Here is a 21,979-nt window from a genome sequence, read left to right as displayed (position 1 = left end):
GGAAGCCTCAGAGAAACTTTTAAAACCACACTAGTTATCTTTTTCTTCAGACATCTTAGCTTTGTTCGTGTTTCTCTTTATGCATACAAATAGAATAGAGCATAATCTTATCCTTCTGTCCTAGTTTTTGTCCACAGTAGTGATCTGCCACTACCCTGTGGGTTTTACGTTTAAATCCATGAAACATCTGAAAGTGATTCAGATGTAATTAACATGGTCGAGAAGGACCTTAATAGAATAGAAACTAGATGTTATTAACTTTATTATTGCCTATGTTAATATAATAAAACCTCAGCTTGTGCTTTTTTTTGGTAGAAAAATTACCTGATATAATTGAACTAATTAAAAATATTAATTTCCAGGGATGTTCTGATTTCCATAATATTGAGACCAACTGGCTGTGGGCATCATTTTGTCATCAACTGCCTCAGAACTGTACATCTCCTTTTTCTGTTTCCTCAGTACCCAGCACTATGTCTGACACATAGAGGGTACTCAATAAAAATTAATGAAGGAGAATTACTATCAAGCAAAATGTCACTGAGTAGCTATGAGATTCTGAATCATCAAGAAGTATTCACTTTTGTTCTACATGCTGCATTTCCTAAGGCAGGAGAGGGGACCAAAATCCCTTACATGTGTGTTTGGAATTAACGTTGCTAAAGGTTTCTTATAGAAATAGATAAATTAATAATTGGCTATAAGCTGTCTTCTTGAAGATTACAGTTAGGAGAAGTATTCAGCCTCATTCAGTGTTTCCTTTTGTCTGAACATTGGCTGTGCTGACTTGGATTCTTGCTCTCCTTGTTATGTGTGGCGCAGATGATTGACAGAATATGTGTGAAAGTACAAGATCATCTCAACTCTTTACGAAACTGTGGGGGAGATGCTGTCCAGGAAGATCTAAAATCAGCAGAAAGGCTCATGCGTGATGCTAAGAACTCTAAAACGGTGAGTTTCACTTCCAGCTACATGAGTCCTGTGGAATAAAAAGACTTTTTCAGTTTTAGAAACTAGTTCTAACTAAATTTACTTTTCTACCCAATTTCAAGGTTACTAACAAGTGGCAAGGTGAACTGAGTTGGTCTTTGCCTGCTTTCTGTACCCGTGCTAATTACCAATAATCAAAGTACAGTTGTCCCTCAGAATCTGCGGGGGGATTGGTTCCAGGACCCCCTGCAGACACCAAAATCTGTGGATGCTCAAATCCCTTATATATAAAATGGTGTAGCACAGGTGGGCCTCCTTGTCCACGGGTTCTGCAGCCTCGGATACAACCAGCCGGCTGTATAGAATTAAAAGCAGAGGGTCAGTGTGATTTACAAAGGGTATAATCAGGTTCTAAGTAACTGGGAGGTAGTTGTAGTTTCAGTGAGTAGCAACTCATTGCACATGAGTCTACTGCCAAACTGATAGCACGAAACTCTCCTCTATCACATCTAAAAGGAAGCTTTTCTCAACTTAGATTGTGGTCCCCAGTGTGATTTCATAGAGAAAGGACTAACTGGGAGTCAGAAAACCTGGGATCTGGTCCAGGCTCTGCTATTAGAATCACACAATCATTGAATTTTATAAGTAGGAGGAACCTCGTGGATTAGTCAAATACTCTCACACCCGAAATGAAGACATTAAGGCACAAACAGGTAAGGCTCTGTTCCTCTGGTTTCAAAGCTGGACCTCAGTTTTTTAATTGGTATAAAGGGCCTTTCATCAAGATGATCTTTGTTTGTCTCAAGTATTTCTCGACCCTGTTTTATGAACTCTGCAGTGACTTTGGTGCTTATTTAAATATTTATTATGGAGAGGTTATTTTTCTTACAGTTGTTACCAAATTTATACCACGTTGGTGGTGCATCTTGGGCGGGAGCCAGTGGCTTGTTATCCAGTCCAATTCAGGAGACCCTGGAATCAATGGCTGGAGAAGTTACGAGAGTTGTAGATGAACAACTCAAGGTTTGTGGTTTCTGTTATTTTGGAAAATGAAATCGTTATGACTTAACTCTGTATGATAGCATTTCATACCATGCTATCCTATATTTTATAGGCATGTGTGTGCGTGCACGTGTGCATGTGTAGTAAAAATTGAATACCGTGCCTTTCCCAGCTTCATTTGTAATTTTTGGAATAACTTTTTGCATAATAAGATCAAGTAAAACCTGTCAAATTCAATTTTGTTTTTGATGGTAAATCTCTAACGGTATTTAACGTATGACAGGTTGCCACTGATAAGGGAAAGATTGATTTTTGCTTAGAAAGAGAAGTCTGCTTCGCAAAAAAATAACTCCTGTTATTACATTCGATTTAGAGAATAGGAGAGATGACAGGAGCTGTGTGCTTACAGTGCCAAGCTACTGCATATATGGAGAGTTTGCCACTAGGTAAAGAGCTGGTTGAAGGATTAAAAAGGGATTTCGAATGAAGTTACAAGGTGCCTAAAGTAGCAGAGACTTGTCTATAGGCTCATAGGTTGAAAAAAAAAAAAAAAGTCTTTGAAATTTAAGTGACGAGAGTAACCTAAGACCAGCTTTTTCCTAAGGTAACCTCAAAAAACAGCTACAGCAGAAGACATTCACTTTCCGAAAATTTTCATCATTTTCAATCTGTCTGTTCAAGGATGCCTTAAAAAGACCTTGTCTAAATTTCTGTATTTATTTGGTCTGTTTTCTTCTGAGAACACAATTGCTGTAGCTCAGAGGGATTTGATGAGCAACTCAGTCATAACTTTGCAACATGCTAATTATTCTGTTTGTAAATTTAATTAACGTGGGAGAGAACGTTGTGGATTATTTAGGCGTTTAAGCCCCTTTCTTCCTGTAGTACAATACAGAGACTCTTGTGTATCATTTTTATTTTACTTAACTGTGGTTATTTTGAATACATTCTGAGCAAAGACAAAGGGGTGGAAAAAGGACTGGTTGGTTGGTACGTAGTTCTGCCAGATCAGTTGTTACCTAACAGCACTTGTTTTATCCTCCATGAAGGATCAAATATGTAAAAAGGATACTTTCTTACACATTTAAAATAAAGTCATCTTTGTTGCTTATTTACTTCTGACTGTAAAAAATGAAACTACTCTTTGTGAAACATTTGAACAGTAAAAAATCACTTGAAATCCCGGAGACAGCATCATTCTTTAATATTTTAGTGAATTTCCAAACATTCTCTGTCTACCCACACAATTTTACGTATGTGATCATACTATACGTACTTTTTAATATTTGGTACAATATCGTGAATACAATTCTAGGTCAGTGAGTACTCATCATCATTTCAGTGGCTACATGGTATTTCATTGTATAGATGTACCAGAATACTGGAGAAGCTCAGTCCTCCTCTGTGTCTCTCCTTTACTTTCACACAGAACTCCTCACTTTTGACACTTCTGGTCACCAGATGTGAGGGGTTCCCCCTCTCCCCCGAGCTGGGTGTCCTACTATTTAACTCAATTCAGACACTTCTACCTGGAGATAGCATTAGATCCCACAGTTTAAGGGCTCAGTCCCACAAGACTGCCCCCGCCCCACTTCATATACCAACTGGGAGTCCAGTTTGTACCTGAGCTCCTGACCAATTGGCAATAAATCCGAGGTTCTTATAACCCCTCCTCCAGTTCAATTAACTTGCCAGAGTGGGTCCCAGAACTCAGGGAAACACTTATGTTTACCAGTTTATTAAAGGATATGATAAAAGATGTAGATGAACAGCCAGATGGAAGAAATGTACAGGTCAAGGTATGTGGGAAAGGTTTCAGGGCTTCCATGCTCTCTTGGAGCACACCACTCTCCCAGCACCTCCACGTGTTTACCAACCCTCTGAACCCATACTTTTGGGGTTTTGATGGAGGCTTCGTCATGTAGGCATGGCCAGTCATTAACTCCATTTTTAGCCCTCCTTAGGAGGGTGGTGTGGAGCTGAAAATTCCAAGCTTCTAATCATGGCTTGGTCTTTCCAGTGAGCAGCCCGCATCCAGGAGCCATCCAAGAACCCACCCAATAAAGCAAAAGACACCCCCATCACCCAGGAAATTACAAGGGTTTCAGGAGCCCAGTGTCAGGAACCAGGATCAAGGACCAAATATTAGAACAAAAGATGCTCCTAGTGTTCTTATCACTTACGAAATTACAAGGGTTTCAGGAGCTCTCTGCCAGGAACTGGGGGCAGAGACCAATATATATTTTCTGTTATCTCACAGCCAGCATCATTTATTTTCTAATTTCTGATTAATCCTATTAGAGTCAATGCCTGTAGTTGATCCATTCCGAGGTCAAATGGTACACACATTTTATACGTTCGTATGTATTCACAAACCCTTTTCCAGTAGTGTACCCAATTGCTTGTTTTGTCACACGGTCACCAATACTAAGCATTTTAACGTTTTAATATTTGTCAGTGTAACAGGTTAAAAAAAAATCATTTTGTCGTTGGGATTTCTTTAAAAACCAGTGATGCATCAAGTAATTTTATTATCCATTTGTATTCTTTTGTGAATTACATATTTGTATCTATTGCCTAACTTTTTGCTTTAAAGTTTTTGTAAGAATTCCTTATATACAAAGAATGGGCTGTCATTTAAATCAGCACGAAACATTGCAACTGGAACTTTCCTGTCAAACAGCGTCCTACAGGCACTTGTTTCAACTGGTCTAAACCACAAGTTATCCCTTGAAGTTTTGGTCCATTTCCTCCCCAGCACACCAGATGGTTGGAATTGACTCTTGCCAGTCTTTCTTGGGAGGGAGTAGAAGGCAGAGGTCTAAAGTAAAAGGCATTTGAATTTTTAAAAGCCTGAAATAATAACAATATATTTAGGACCAAAAACATCTTTCTGTAAATAGACATTCCCCAGATTTTTTGAGGCTGACCTTTCTGGCCCCACTTGTCAGTGTCGCCAGTGTTCTCCGTTCATTACAGCTTCCTTATTTGCAAGTGTCATCGCCTGCCATCTCTGAGGTCCCAGGCTCCCAAATGCCCTGATTTTTTCTATTCCCCACTCCTTTGTTTTCTTTACTCTCAGTCCTTTTGAGTTGCAAGTTCTCTTCCCTTCTCTTCCCTTCAGGGACTTCTGGCATGAATCAAAGCAAATCCTCAACCACAACTTCTTAATTAAATGTTACTTATTAATTTCCCTTTCACTGAGTTCACAGTTTTTGATACTTTCAACAGACTATAGGCAGTTACTTCCTTTCTTTTTCCTTCCAATTGACCTGACAAGTGGACATCATTTTATGATTTAAAAAAAAAAAAACATTTATCTATTTATATAGCTTTCCAGCACCTTGATTTTCTTAAAATTATGTAGGAAAAAAATGTATTTTTACTACAATCAATATTCAGTTTCTTAAATTAAACAACTGTGTTCTTATTTATTTCACTAGTAGTATTATACTTTGGTTAAAAAAGAGTCCCTTCTCTATTTCTGAAATTCTCTAAGATTAACATGTTATACTAGCAAAAGCTAAAGTGAATGTATTTTTTTTGTAAAGATATGTTTTTATTGTAGTGATTTTAAAAAAATGGGACTAGCAAGCCTGGATTGGTGACCTGGGTTTGCTACTAGCTGTTTGCTCCAAGCAAGTCACCTAATCTGTTGGGACTGAGCCTTCTTGTGCAGGATTGTCTTAGTCTCAAGATAATTAGGGAGATTTTTTCCTTAATATTTACTCATCCTGTATCATGGCCAGCAGTACACATTTTGAATTCTGGATAAGAATAAGTTCAAATAGCTCTTTGAGTCATCTTTCAAAAAAATACTAGTTCAGAAAAGCCAAAGAAATGGCCGGAAGAGCCAGCCTTCTTAGCAAACTTCCTGGAGGAGAAGAAAGCAGTTAAGTGTGGAGAAAGTCCTTCTTTGAAACGAGGTGATATTTTCTCTGGACTGGCCTGTTTTAGGTGTTTTTAAATGACACCTCACCTCCTGTTTTCCCCGTTTTTCATCCTAACATTTATTCCTGGGGTAATCGTAGATGAATAAGTGGGATTTGAATGTTTTATACATAAAGGAACTTTCATTTTCCCCTTCTGGACTTACATTTTAGAATGCTTGTTTTGGCCTTGAAAATGCTTCGTTTCCTTCAGGGCTTCAACTGTGAAATACTTCACTGGTAAATATCAGGTTTACCAAGGAAATGAGGCCTGAGGGGTGTAGGTGGCATTTTGGCAAGTACTAACTCAGTTTGCTGGGAGGGTTCTCTGAGTTTTCTTATTTTCCTACATTTTATATAATATTTTCCAAAGCAAAAGAAAGAGAAATTTCAGAGCACTTCAGTGTGGAAGTTGTATTTGTTTGTAATGAATTACAGCTAGTCATTTGCTCACTGCAAGAATATGTGAGCAGAGCGGCCATGTTAAGGATATTAACTCAATTTATTTTACAAATATTGTACAGGGTTTTTTAAGTACCATTAGTTATTTTTACAGTAAAGAAATATAGATTCTCCTAACTATCATTTGGAAGATACATGCAAAATGAAATCTGATTATCACTTTTCAAATACAGGGCCTGCTCGTTCCAGTTGTCTCAAGGTAGTACACATAGACTCACAAAATGGAGAATATGTAAGAAAAGTTAAGAAACATGGATAGAGCGAGAAAATGTAACATAAGCCAAATTAGATTTCCAGAAGGAAAGAGAAGATAAATAGGAGAAGGTAACAATTGAGGGGATGGTGGCTGAGAATTTCAGGGATTGATGAAAGGCTAGAATCTTCAGATTCCGGAAGTCCGGTGAAACCCAGGCAGGAAAGGTAGAAGCAAATCCATGTCTCGAATCATCGTAATGAAAAGTGGAAAACACTGAAGACAAAGAGAAGATCTTAAAAGGAGCCAGAGGGAAGGAAAAGGCATATTACTTAAAAAATATCAAAATTAAGACTGACAGGACAGCTCATTTCTCGACAGGATGCTAAAAAGACAATGAAATAATATCTTCATGCTGGGGCTTCCCTGGTGGTGCAGTGGTTAAGAGTCCGCCTGCCGATGCAGGGGACACGGGTTTGTGCCCCGGTCCAGGAAGATCCCACATGCCGCAGAGCGGCTGGGCCCGTGAGCCATGGCCGCTGAGCCTGCGCGTCCGGAGCCTGTGCTCCACAACGGGAGAGGCCACAACAGTGAGAGGCCCACGTACTGGAAAAAAAAAAAAAAAAAAAAAAAAAAAAAAAAATATATATATATATATATATATATATATATATATATATATATATATATCTTCATGCTTCTGAGAGAACAAATCAAGAATTATATACTCAATACACCTACTATTTAAGAATGAGGATGAAATGAAAACATTTCATCCAAACAAAATCCAAGATAGTTTACTGCCAGTAGACCACACTAAATAAACATCTAGAGGATATGCTTTAGGACAAAGGAAACATTATCAAAGCAAGAGGGTCTGAACTGCAGGAAAGAATAGTGAGCAGGGAAAATGCCAAATGTGAAACATCAACTATATGAGACAACAACATAGATGTCTAATTTTTGCTGTCATATTAAGAATAAATGCAAGTAAAATACTAGAAGTGAGCATCTAAGTCAGTTAGGAGTGAGTAAAAGAAGTCTAACATCCTAGTTTTATTCTGGAAAAGACTTAAGGGATCAACATTAGATCTGGGTTGTCCATTGTCTTTTCCATTAGCCACATATGGTCATTTAAATGTAAATTAATTAAAATTCAATGAAATTTAAAATTCAGTTTCTCAGTTGTACTAGCCACATTTAAAGGGCGCAATGGCCACCTGTGGCTAGTGGCTCCCATATTGCACAGCACAGGTATTCCCATCATCTCAGAAAGTTCTATTGGACAGTGCTACTTTAGACGTGAAGTAAAGTATGCAGGTTAAAATTTCTAGTGTAACCACCAAAACAGAGGCAGTACACCAGGGGTCATACTGCATACCAAGAAGAGCATTAGGAAATGTTTGGGATTATTTTGGGTTGGCATGGGCAGGTGATAATGATCCTAAACATCCTGTAATACAAGGTTCATTTCCACACCAGAAGGAATGCTGTCACTCAAAATCTAGTGATGCAGTAGAAAAGGCATCACTAGGACTTCCCTGGCAGTCCAGTGGTTAAGACTCCACGCTTCCACTGCAGGAGGCATGGGTTTGATCCCTGGTCAGGGAACTAAGATCCCACATGCTGCACAGCGTGGCCAAAAAAAAAAAGGCATTACTAGAGATAAATTAGATCAGTGAATAATGAAAAATGATCCAATTTGCCAAAGATAATTTCAACTGTGTATGTATTTAATTATATGGCTTTATATATATGAGTAAGTAGACAAAATTACAAAGAAAAATTGATAACATTTACTATTATGTTAGAGATCTTTCAAAATGACTGCCAGTAACTGATAGATCAAGTAATGATAAAGAATATTTGAAAAAATTCTTTATAATGATAAAGAATATTTGAACCATAGAATTCTCAATTGTGACCTAGTGGACCTATGTGATCAGTGCACCAATAATAGGAGACTATCAGTTCTTTGCAAGGATACGTGAAATATTTGACATGAGGTCTATAAGAACATCGCAACAATTTTCAAAGGCGGTATTCTCTGGTTTAATTTAAAATAAATTAGAAATTAATAACAAAATTTTAAGAAGGGAAAAACCCCACATGTTTATAAATTTAAAAGTTACTTGTAACCCAAGGGTCAAAGAGGAGGGCATAATTGAGGATAGTTATAATTAAACAAAGTAGTTAGTAATCAGAACCTGTGAGATGCCGCAAAACCAGTACTTAGAGTGAAATATATGAGGAAGCACAAGAAGGTTGGTGGTCTTGCCCTACCACATATTAGGACTTATCATAATTAGGACAGCATGCAGAGGTAGACAGACCAATGCAACAGAGAGATCCCAGAAATGGACCCATACATCTATGCAAATTTTCATAATGCTACCTTCAGTGAGTTATCATTGATCAATAGAAAAATGATGGACTATTCAGAACCCACATTCAGTAAGTTCCTGAGCTTATAATACTTTTTATATGTTTCTTAGAGATTGTTCCAAGAAGTGTTCTAGGCCCTGGGGAGAGAGGGTAGGGCTTCACAGTTGCTATCAGGTACAAGTTGTGTATCTGGAGTCTGGTGCCTCTAGCTCTCCATGAACTTCCAAAGTTATATGTAAAATCTCATACCAATTTTTCTGGATGAGTGTGCATCGATTCTCAAAGGCGTTCTTTGGTCCCCAGATTACTGCATTCTTGACCGTTTTATAACACATTTGATTACTGAGGTCCCCACTGGATGCTATGAGATCATCGAATGCAGTTTGGAGTGTGAAGGGCGTGGAAGGAACAAGAGCAAAAACATTTCCTCCAGGAAGTGATGCTTGAGCTGAGCTGAGTAGGGAGGAATACAGATGATTTATTCTGGCTACGGAGGGGAACAGGATTCTAGGCTAAGAGACAGAGCCTGGATCATGTGGGGAACTGCCCTCTAACTGGATATGAATAGTTATAAGGGGAATATAGAGATATGACAAAAAATGAGGCTAGAAAATGGAGCATTTACCAGATATTTCAGGGATTTCTATTCTGTGCTAATGAGTAATATTTTTGGCATATTTCCACTTTTGAGAAAATGTCTAGGAGTAAATTTAACAAGTTTTAGAGATAGTTGTGGTGGAAGGAGCTGAGGTAGGTGGAGTGTAAGGAGAGTTGCACATTTCTGCCCTAGTTTGGTACCATACCTCACAATAAAAACTTTGCAACAATGGTTGATTTTGCTGTTGCAGTTACTGTTTAGGTGGGGTTAACGGGAGGGCAGACATGTTGTAGTTGACCTTGCCATGGTAGAATATCCAGGTGGAAATTCCTAATAGGCTGTATTATATATGCATTGGATGTTTTGGGTAGGTGGCTATAGGTAAACATTTAGTTGAGAACCATTGGAATATAGGTAGTAATTTGAAGCCACGGGAAGGATGGATGTTGCAGAATATGGTTTGGTGTGCAGAGGGCCATGGGACTTGGAAGGAGATGCTGTTTAAGGACCTGAGCTGAGGGCTAGACAGAAAGAAGTCGTCAGGGGCTGCATTACAAATTTATCCTGTGATCTGTTCTCCCCTTTGTACCAGCCCTGTCACCAGAAAATCCACCATGGTGGCATTAGGTACCAGCATTAGGGGATGAAAATTGTAGGTAATGAAGAGAGCCAAAAGGGACACACCTTTGGGCAATAGGCAGAGGATTGGAAACGGGTGGCTGGAGTAGGAAACAAGACTAGAAGACGAAACACCTGAGTCCCCCTCTCACTTGCTCCAGTAACCAGCTGCATGACCTTGAGGAAGTCACTTATCTCCAAGTCTCCATTTTCTCATCTATAAAATGGGCTTGCTAAAATCTACCTCTACTCACAGGGTTGTTATGTGGATCAAAGGAAATCATGGATGAAATCACTTTGTAGAGTATAAAGTGTCGGGCTAGAGATGGTGGTAGGGAATTAACTGCAAAATATCTGTCGAACTGGATGCCCAGAGCAGGATGAAATTCCTTTTTATAGGGTCAAAAATCATGTAGTAGTCAGTTTGCAGAGCAGAAAGAGACCTTAGAAATAATTTTATAGGTCAGAAAGCAGAGATCTGCAAAGGTTCTTCACCTAATGCTGCGCACTTAACATTCCACAGAAATTTCACGTCGGGGTCTACGTCGGAAGCCAGGTTTCCCTCCTTAGGTCTGGAGTTCATTCCAGCTGAATTAGCACTGTCATGCAGGGGACTTTTCAGAAAGTCACGCTATATTGATGAACATGACAGAATTCAAACAGCGTATTGATACCTGATGTCGTTCTTATCAGGAGTGCTGGACTCTGCTATTCCATCTGGAACAGAATGTGTTTATTTTAATGCCAAAGAGAAAAATGATTTGTCTTACACTGACTCATTTGGCATTGCTTGTAGCTCTCTTGGAATAATGTACTAAATGAGTGATTAGTCAGAGTTCTCACAGGGACAGCGCACTGTCAGAATACTAGTGGCTTTTGGAAACTTCTCAGTGGCTGCCTCCCCCACTCCTCTCCGCGTTTCACAGGATCTCTGTAAACATCCTGCTGCTCTGCTGCTCATCCTACAGCTCAATGAGAGATTGTACTATTGGCATCGTGCTTTGCACGCGCTTTGCATGTGACTATATTAGCAGAGAGACTAGTCTTTCCATAATAATGCTCCACTAGTCCCCTTCATACTGGAATAATAATGGGATCAAGCTTGGCTTTCTTTTTCTTTTTTTTTAACATCTTTATTGGAGTATAATTGCTTTACAATTGTGTGTTAGTTTCTGCTGTATAACAAAGCAAATCAGTTATACGTATACATATGTTCCCATATCTCTTCCATCTTTCGTCTCCCTCCCTCCCACCCTCCCTATCGCACCCCTCTAGGTGGTCACAAAGCACGGAGCTGATCTCCTTATGCTGTGCGGCTGCTTCCCACTAGCTCTCTGTTTTACATTTGGTAGTGTATATATGTCCATGCCACTCTCTCACTTTGTCACAGCTTACCCTTCCCCCTCCCCGTATCCTCAAGTCCATTCTCCAGTAGATCTGTGTCTTTATTCCCGTCTTGCCCCTACGTTCTTCATGACTTTTTTTTTTCTTAAATTCCATATATATGTGCTGGCATACGGTATTTGTTTTTCTCTTTCTGACTTACTTCACTCTATATGACAGACTCTAGGTCCATCCACCTCACTACAAATAACTCAATTTCATTTCTTTTCATGACTGAGTAATATCCATTGTATATATGTGCCACATCTTCTTTATCCATTCATCTGTTGATGGACACTTAGGTTGCTTCCATGTCCTGCAATGAACATTTTGGTACATGACTCTTTTTGAATTATGGTTTTCTCAGGGTATATGCTGGGATCTTATCATGAGGATTAGCATCTTTGAAAACAAATTAATAACATTATCTGTGATATACTGAACTTTTATTGTATGCTAGACACGGTACTGAACACTTTACATTTGTAATATCATTTAATCTTCAGTAATCCTATGAGGCAAGAACTTTTTTATTTGCCATTTTAGAGATGAGGAAAGTAAAATTGAGAGATCAGTAACTTAACCCAGTGTCACTCCGCTGGGATTCAAATTTAGGTCTGACGCTAAACTTGGCTGCCCTTTCCACACTTACCAGCCGTGCCACCCATCTCAGGCAAATCGTTTAACTTCCCTTAGCTCACATTCTTCAACTATAAGATGGTGATCACACGAATAGCTTCTGTACCCATCTTCACAGATGTTGGAAGGATAAAACGGACGGAAACATTTTAAAAATTCTGAAGTGCTATATAAGTAGGTTTTGACTGTTATTATTAATGTTGTTTATAAAGTGCTCTGTTAATATTTTTGTCTGTTATTCATGTTTTTTATTGTTCTAATAACAATTATAATTTTACTTAACACTAAAGCTTTTCTTTTAAAGGGGGAAAACTAGCAGTTGTTATATAGTGGTTTGCTGTGACTGCTCTTTTGATGGAGCTATTGAATACTTCACCCTGATTTGAGGTTTCTGTGATTTGTGAAATTGCACAAGAATTCTAACTTGATGTATGTTCTAGGGACATCTGTAAATTTATTTGCTAATACCCAGGAGAACAGTCTGGTGTGGTAAATTGGTGTATATATGTCTTTCTAAATCTTATCATGAATGCGTCTGTGTTAAGTACAGCCAGCACACCATCATGCTTCAGATGCCAGGGTGAAGCCTGCGTGGATCTGCCAGGTGTCTGATTTAAAGTGATCACCCGAGATCAGTGATCACCCCGCAGTCACAAGTCACCCCAGGGCAGCTCCGAATCCCTAGTCGCACCTGGGACTCTGTTGTGTCCCTGTTCTCCGAGAGCTTGGCGTCATAAATAACCACCTTTCAGTTTTATGGTGGGCGCCTCCGGGGCTGTGTCATCATCTCTCTCTCCACTTGTGCTGCATTGCAGGCGTTGCTTGAGTCCATGGTTGATGCTGCCGAGAATCTTTGTCCCAATGTGATGAAAAAAGCCCACATTCGGCAAGACTTGATTCATGCCAGCACTGAAAAGATTTCCATCCCACGTACCTTTGTTAAAAATGTCCTGTTGGAGCAGTCTGGAATTGATATCCTTAACAAAATTAGGTAGGTTTATAATGTTAATAAACCAGGGAGCTGCAGTGTCTGTGAATGCAGTTGAGGCAGCTGTGAAGAGCGTTATCGTTGGCTTTATTGGTACAGAATGTGTTTAGACATGTCTAAGAGGCAGCGACTATATACAGATATAGCTGTGCATAAATGCATAGGTTTAATACATTTCCAAAACAGATGACCACAGATATGCCTGCATTACTGAGGAACAGTTACCTGCTCTTTTTAAGAGTTTTATTTTTTTAAGAGGGGTGTACCTGTTTGTAATCCCCTCTTTTTTTCTGCTTCTGAAGCTTTCACCTTTATAAATCACTAACTTTTGAAGACTGAGGTCGGTTTGCTTCCTACCACCAGAATATTCTGAGCCGATGCACAGCCTATAAATAGGCAAAGAGGCCCACTAGGACTTCACCATATTTTCCTTTGGGTTCTTTGATGGGTCTGTGAGACTCTGTATGTGCTAATGGTGCTCTGGAGTGTTTACATAGATTTCTGCTTGATAAAGTTTGAAAATTATGCCTAGGTATAAATATTTAGAAGGTGTGGTCACCAACAAACTTTCCTGGATTTTTACATAGAAACTCTGGGATGATCACCAGTATTACATTTTAGCTCAGCGAATTCTCATTATCTTTTCTAGTCGGAGAGTCAGGTGACTAAAAACCAAAATCAGAAGCATTTAAAATTTCCCATTTTGGGCTTCCCTGGTGGCGCAGTGGTTGCGAATCCGCCTGCCAATACAGGAGACACGGGTTCGTGCCCTGGTCCGGGAAGATCCCACATGCCGCGGAGCAACTAAGCCCGTGAGCCATGGCCGCTAGGCCTGCGCGTCCGGAGCCTGTGCTCCGCAACGGGAGAGGCCACAACAGTGAGAGGCCCGCATACCGGGAAAAAAAAAAAAAAAAAAAAAAATTTCCCATTTTAACCATGTCCAAATCTTGATAAGAATAATTAGGTGTAGCAAAAATAACAGCTCCTATCTGGAGAGTTGAGAGAGGTACTGACACATCATGATGTAGCTTGATGACAGCCTGCAAGAAAAATAAGAGTTAAAAACAAAATATGCAAAAAAAATTATATCATCACAGTGTAGATATCAGAGGCTGATAGATAACCTTAAAGCTAGACTATAGAACTTTGAGGGTTTAGGAATTCTGTAGTAACTAGACAGTTTCAGGTCTAAGATACAGCTGTAGTGTGTGTGTCTTGTCCGTCTTTCAAACAAAGATCCTAATGCCTATTCAACTGAATTGTAAGGCGACTGGAAGGACTTGAGAAATTAAGAAAAGACTTTCAGAGGCTTTTTAGGACCCCATAGATTGTGATTTTATGAACTCTAGCCCAGGTATGCTTACATATTTCTGTAACATGTAGTTTCAGAATTTCTATTGAAGCCCCTTAAGTATTAAGGAGAAAAAAAATGTATTGACCACCATTTTTCATAATAGTGGATTGAACCGCCAGTAGATCATATTCTGCCTTTCCTGGAGTACCAGATTCTGTCAAATATGCTCATTTCCCTTGAAAATGGGCAAATTCTAAAACTTGAATAGCAGCATAAAACTCCTCACTTAAATAAATCAGTTATATGTCCACTAACTCCTTACTTGGCTTCTTATAATGCATTATACTGAGCACTGATAGAATGAAAATAGGCACATGCAAGCTAAGTTGAATCTTTTCCTTTAAAATTTTTGCAAACTGGAAGTTCATTCAGGAAGGAAGTAGAGCATCCAGTAGCAAAATGATAGAATGGTCCTGAAACATTAAAAAATAATTGCTTTTTAAAAAAATTTTTATTTTATATTGGAGCATAGTTGATTAACAATGTTATGTTAGTTTCAGATGCACAGCAAAATGATTCAGTTATACATATACATGTATCTATTGTTTTCTTTTTAAGAACCTTTTTTTTATGCTATAACTTGCAATAAACTTTCCCTCCCGACCTCAGAGAGGTGGGGGGTGGGGAAGAGAAACAAACTACTGACTCTGTAGTCTTAGAAGGAAGCAGAATTCCCAAACATGTCTAAAAGCATCAGAGGAAGTACTTGTTAACATTAGATTCCCAGGCCTCTCTGGATGTTTGGGGTAGGACCTAGTTATATGTATTTTTTATAAGCAACCCTGGTGAACCTTATCAGTGGACACCTCTGGGGAATAATATAGTATTAGATAAACCAAATAGCTAGTGAGACCTTGTTTCAGAGACAGGAATTAAAGAAACATTCCTTTATATGTAGCCCAGGAAAATTTTTACTGTAGTCATCAGAGTTGGTGCTTCCCCTCTGCCCTACCATCAGAAATCTTCTGAGCAGAAACATTGCAATGCAAATTATTGCCTTTCAGTTAGAAAGATCTTTCCCTATTACCCAAATATACTTTCAATTTTAGCTTTAGGAATAAATACTCTTATTTTGATAAATCCTTTCCCTGCTCGAAAATTTTTAAAATTATTGACTTCAGAAGTAGGCCGAAATTATGTGACAATGTTGGAACGTGGGTATGTATCTCTCCAGCACATGTACCTTTCAATATATTGTGCATTTATGCACATTTGTGCATGTGTGCATTTAGGTAAGGTTATTTAGACTGAAGACACACATGGAAGTTGAATTCTTGGGAATGCCAAATAGCTAAAATGCTAACTAAAATACCAGCCCTCTGATGGAAACCTTACTGGCCGAGTCTTTTATTAGTAAAAACTACAAGCTACTTCTTGTTGTCTGGGCATCTTTGTAAGGTTAGGTAAGAGGCACTAAAGCTAAACATTTTGATACCTTCTGTTCATAAAAGTCAAGAGAACAGTGAATTTGACTTGATGGCAAGTCAAAGCAGAAGCAGTTCAATATGGTACCATTTGACTGGTAAAAAGTTTTGTAAAAGGCGGTGGATATGCATATGAAAGAAATAACCAAGACGTCACAAGCAGACTAGATTTTCTTAATTTACTCCAGCCCAAGTTTGTTTTCATTTATGTCAGTGGATGAATTGTTCCTCCCACATGGTACATATGGTTCCCATTAAGTTTGTCTTTATCCAGATGTTTTTCATTTCTACCACTAAATCTTGAGTTTTGAAATTGCAGAGGCAGGTTGGAATTGGTGAAGAAAGTCTATTACCTGTGTGTTTATGGCAGTGTTTAAGGCTTGTCTTTGGAAATCCTTAGCCCTGTTGGCACATTCTTGTATGCCATTTTCAAAGACAGAAACAAAATCACAGTTGACCTTATCAACATAGTATCAAGGGTGGGTGATTTTTTATCCCTCTTGCACAAACTAAAATGCCACTCTGTGCTTTTGATTTTCACACAGTGAAGTGAAGTTGACAGTGGCCTCCTTCCTATCTGACCGAATCGTGGATGAAATTCTGGATGCACTTTCACACTGCCATCACAAACTGGTAAGTGCTGTGGACATCTTGAAACCTTATCCTAACCCCTGGTTTGGTCTGCGGTAATGCAGGGCAGTCTCCAGCGTGGGGATGTGGTTGCTTTTCTACATTTTATTCCTTCGCAGCTTTATGGGTTAAAATCCTAGTTTTCCTCCTCCTTCTTCATTGCTTCCAGCTCTTCTAGAGCATGTTAGAATTTCTCCAGAGAGAATGGCAGGGCAAAGCAGAAGCGATGGTATTCAGAAATTGTTGTTGTTTTTTTTTTTTCATAAGTTTATTTATTTATTTATTTTTGGCTGCATTGGGTCTTCATTGTTGGGTCTTCGTTGCTGCATGTGGGCTTTCTCTAGTTGTGGTGAGCGGGGGCTACTCTTCATTGTGGTGTGTGGGCTTCTCATTGCAGTGGCTTCTCTTGTTGCAGAGCTTGGGCTCTATGCACGCAGGCTCAGTAGTTGTGGCTTATGGGCTTAGTTGCTCTGCGGCATGTGGGCTCTTCCTGGACCAGGGCTCGAACACGTGTCCTCTGCATTGGCAAGCGTATTCTTAACCACTGCGCCACCAGGGAAGCCCTGTTGTTGTTCATTTATAATGCGTACAGGTCAAAAATTTTGATAGGACATGATGTTGTGACTAAGGTCTAAAATTGAGAATTTTTTTTAGATTATAGTTGACCCTTGAACAACACTGGGGCTTGGGGCAGGACCCTCCCTGCAGTTGAAAATCCACGTATAACTTATAGCTAGCTTTCCACATCTGAGGATTCAACCAACCCAGATCGTGTAGTACTGTAGTACTACTACTAAAAAAAATTATTGTGTAAGTGGGCCTGCACAGCTCAAACCCATGTAGTACAAGGCTCACCTGTATTTAATTTATCTGTGCTCGTTTTGTTGTTCTCTGATATGATTATCTGATAACAGAGTATTCTTAAAAACATGATGGAAATGAAATGTTTGGAGTCCAAAGAGAGTGCAAGAGTAAAATGGACATATTCCAGCGATTGATAGCTGCCGAGTGTCCAGCCAGGCCTTTTGGATATCACCAAGGTGAAACACTAAAATTTTCTTCATCTAGACACTGGTTCTACATCAAGGTAGAACTAGGTAGAAATATTTCCAATATCAGTGCATATGAAAAATATATCAGAAACTTCACAAAGTCCTCTGAGGTGCAGATGAAGGTTTTATAAGTGGCTATATCTTGTGTCTCGAAAATATTTGTGATATGATGCAGTAGAAATCTCCCAAACAAGTTATGACAGTGTCTTCTCCAGAGAAGAATTGCAGGTTAACTATGTAGGCTGTAGATACCCTACAGTTTTATGGCATTGAATTGTTGAGTGATGGTAGATAAAACCAAAATCACAGGAGCAGCAACAGCCTCTTCTGAGGAGGCAGACAAAATGAGTATTTTGAAAAATTCATTTGAGAAAAATATATGACTCATCTCTAAAATCTAAAAGATAAGCTAGGGCTTCCCTGGTGGTGCAGTGGTTGAGAGTCCGCCTCCCGATGCAGGGGATGCGGGTTCGTGCCCCGGTCCGGGAGGATCCCACGTGCCGCGGAGCGGCTGGGCCCGTGAGCCATGGCCGCTGAGCGTGTGCGTCCGGAGCCTGTGCTCCGCAACGGGAGAGGCCACAGCAGTGAGAGGCCCGCATACTGCAAAAAAAAAAAAAAATTAAAATTAAAAAAATAAAAATAAAAGATAAGCTGGACATCTCTAGCTACTCAAAGTATTGCCTGTGGACTGGAGCTGGCCCACTAATGAATGGTTACTAGTTCGTGACAAGGCAAGTTCACAAACTAAGAGGAAGCGTGGAGAGACTTCTAGAGCAATTTGACATGGCAATAATATCCAAACACATGTTTTTAAAATTTGTATTGTATTTTATCAATATACTGGTTTGTGGCAAATTGGAAATACAAAAAACTGGTTCATCACCACAGAGATTTTAAGAAGGACTGGTTTGCAGTTCGTTGCACAATAAAGAGCTACAACCTTGTCAAGAGATCACAATTCAAACATTTTTTTAATAAGCAGAAGCAAACTCAATAAAGCATTCTTTATAGAAATAGTTTATCGATAACCTACAGCTCCAGGGACTGTCTCAAGATGCCTACTTGATGACACAAATACTAGATGTTGTATCAGTATGGCTACATGTGAGAACTACACTGACACTTCGAAGTTTTTCACTTTTTTTGCATTTGTCCTTCTTTGAAGAATTTGGTATCTCTAAGTACTGTCATTTTCTTTTTACAATCGAAAAAGAATTGTGTGAATGCACTTTTTGTTTTGAATTTCTTACTGCTGATTTGGATTGTAAGTTGAGAGCTTAACTGCTGTGTGAAAGAAATTGTAGCTTCAAAATGAAATACTGCTTTCAAAGACATTCCAGTAGCATTAATATTTTCTCCGACTTAAGTTTAGAAATATTCCCGAAGGTTCCATAGAATTGTCAACTGGTTCTCAACGTTTCAAAGTTCCTGGTGATGAATCAGCTCAGCACTTAGAGCTTATTAATTTCAGCCCAGTTTATTTCATCTCTTACCATTTACCTTTTTAGGTTTATCTAAAGTACAACACTGGTAATTAATAAGTCATGTAAAATATAATAATTATTACATGAAAACATTGAAAGCTAGCAATAAATAAAATTTTATGAGCAATTGCTTTCCTTTCAGTCCTTTAAAAATAATGAAGGTTGGAATCATTTTATTTCCCCTCGTTAGATACTTTTGAGCACTAGATATAGAAAGAAATTCTTTCAGAGGAAATACGAAATAAAATTAACAAAAAAGAACACTTCTTATTTTCTTTTGTACTAAGTGGTCTCCTCATTTACCCTGTGTCAGTTATTTTTCTGGTTTAAATTTCCCTTATATTTCCACCAGTAATGTTGGTGGCAATGACATCATGCTTCAGTTACTTTTTTTTTTTTTCCAGGGGGGAGAAAACATTTTTATTGTGGAAAATTTCAAACACAGACAAGAAGACAAGAATAGAGAAAGTATGACAATGAGCTCTCCTTTGCCCACTATTCAGTTTTAACAATTATCCCCAAATTTTGCTGATCTCTCTTTGCTTTTTCTACCTCCCTCCCCCTCCCTCCCCCTCTCTCCCCCTCCCTCCCTCCCTCCCTCCCCCTCTCTCCCCCCTCCCTCCCTCCCCCTCTCTCCCCCCCCTCCCTCCCTCCCCCTCTCTCCCTCCCCCTCTCTCCCCCCTCCCTCCCTCCCCCTCTCTCCCCCTCCCTCCCTCCCCCCCTCCCTCCCTCCCCCTCCCTCCTCCTCCCTCCCTCCCTCCCTCCCTCTCTCTCTCTCTCTCTCTCTCTCTCACACACACACACACACACACACACACACACACACTCACACACACTTTTTTCTGGCCTATTTTAAAGCATCTCTCGTATACCATGCCATTTTGCTGTAAATACTTCAGAAAGCGTCTCTAACTGTCAGCATGATTTTTACATGATTGCCGAAACAGTCACACCTAACAAAATCAACAAAGATTCCTTATTACCAGTTAGAATCCACTTTATATTCAGATTTCCCCAATTGACTCAGAGATGTCCTCTTACAGTTAAGATGTTGGAATCAGCATCCAGACCAACCCCGAGTTGCTATGGTTGTGGGTCTAATCCAGCTACTTCAATCTGTCCTTCACCTTTGACTTCTTTTCTTCCTAGTGTATTTTTTTTCTTTTTTAATAGATCTTTATTGGAGTATAATTGCTTCACAATACTGTGTTAGTTTCTGTCCTATACCAAAGTGAATCAGCCATATGCTTACATATGTCCCCATATCTCCTCCCTCTTGAGCCTCCCTCCTTCCCTCCCTCCCTCCCTATCCCACCCCTCTAGGTGGTCATAAAGCACCGAGCTGATCTCCCTGTGCTCTGTGGCTGCTTCCCACTAACTATCTATTTTACATTTGGTATTGTATATATGTCCATGCCACTCTCTCACTTCGTCCCAGCTTACCCTTCCCCTGCCCCATGTCCTCAAGTCCATTCTCTACGTCTGAATCTTTATTCCTGTCCTGCCCCTAGATTCTTCAGAACCTTTTTTTTTTTTTTTTTAAGATTCCATATATATGTGTTAGCATGTGGTATTTGTTTTTCTCTTTCTGACTTACTTCACTCTCTATGACGGAGTCTAGGTCCATCCACCTCACTACAAATAACTCAATTTCGTTTCTTTTTATGGCTGAGTAATATTCCATTGTATATATGTGCCACATCTTCTTTATCCGTTCATCTGTCGACGGACATTTAGGTGATTGTATTGAAGAGTGAAAGCTGAAAAAAATCACATCAGCTTCCTGAAAATGTTCATAATGCATCTTTTGGAAAACAAAAATACATGCCTACTTTGTGCATATTTACACAAACATGGCAAAGATTTATGAATTACCTGTTTTTCAACTAACGTCTCAAAAGATGTTTTAAAAGGAGATTTTGTAATTTCTTGTTTAAAATACTCCACCTTCCAAAGAAAGATGATAAAAGAGGTAACTTACTCCAGTGTGAATGTATTAAGAGTCGCCATTAACCAACTGCAGACAGTATCCTTCACTGCGCCGCCTTGTGGAAGGTATCTTCTGGAATTCAGCTGACCTGCTGTTCCTTGCCTCTGGACTTTCATTTCTCCTTGGATGTGTCTTGACTCTCTAGGCTGACCATTTCAGCAGACGTGGCAAGGCCCTTCCTCAGCAAGATTCCTTGGAGATCGAGCTGCCTGAGGAGAAGCCCGTTAAACGCTCCATCATCACGGTGGAGGAGCTCACAGAGATAGAACGTTTGGAAGATCTGGATACTTGTATGGTAAGACACATCTTTTGGTGACAGCATTATCCCATTCACTGGATTTGCTATTGTTTTTATTTTTTAAAAATCTCACCTTTACAAACCAGACCAATTAAAACTTCCCTGCAGAGATAGTTCTTTCAGAAACTTGTTGCTGTATATAGTCTGTTAATGACGCTGATAAAGCTTAACCTTATGGTTCCCACGAAGGCCTTATAACTCACTTTTTATCTGTAATTTTGTAAAACTTTTCTTAACGAGTACCTCCTCCCACCCCACTCACCCCCCAAAAAACGAAAAATTGTGAAAATTGCAGTGAACATAAAACTTGGATCTGTCCCTAAAGCCATAGTGGGGGGTGGGAATTCCTAAATTAATTAGGAGAAAGTATTTATTTACCTTTTAAAGGTCATTTGTGACAGGAAAATATCTTTAAATAAATAAGCCTTCAGAAAAACGTGGGGAAGGACTTTTTCCCCAAAAAAATATGTAGGATGATTATCTCTTTGTTGGTCCTATAGGTTTTTTAAAAAAATCTCTTGCTTCTTCTTGTTTTTTCTTTACACAATTTTGGGGTACACTCTAAGATTTGCATTTACTGTTTAGTTCATATTCTCTTTCATTGACTTGACTTGATGTGC

The 21,979-nt window shown here is 39.2% G+C and overlaps 1 protein-coding gene across 9 annotated transcripts in view; it reads left to right on the top strand.

The window, feature by feature from the left end:
- CARMIL1 (capping protein regulator and myosin 1 linker 1) overlaps window positions 1–21,979 on the top strand; it is a 326,341-nt gene that overhangs the window by 246,889 nt on the left and 57,473 nt on the right. For all 9 annotated transcript variants that reach the window (XM_067006576.1, XM_067006574.1, XM_067006577.1 and 6 more), the window contains 5 exons: window positions 823–951; window positions 1,822–1,953; window positions 12,955–13,130; window positions 16,451–16,538; window positions 21,207–21,356. In XM_067006576.1, the coding sequence (XP_066862677.1) occupies window positions 823–951; window positions 1,822–1,953; window positions 12,955–13,130; window positions 16,451–16,538; window positions 21,207–21,356 (675 nt within the window). The remainder of the gene's footprint in view (window positions 1–822; window positions 952–1,821; window positions 1,954–12,954; window positions 13,131–16,450; window positions 16,539–21,206; window positions 21,357–21,979) is intronic.

The sequence above is a fragment of the Kogia breviceps genome, chromosome 10, assembly GCF_026419965.1.
Source record: "Kogia breviceps isolate mKogBre1 chromosome 10, mKogBre1 haplotype 1, whole genome shotgun sequence".
NCBI classification, from domain to species: domain Eukaryota; kingdom Metazoa; phylum Chordata; class Mammalia; order Artiodactyla; family Physeteridae; genus Kogia; species Kogia breviceps.
The sequence above is the reverse complement of the archived record's forward strand: the minus strand, read 5'-3'. Positions and strand labels throughout refer to the sequence as shown.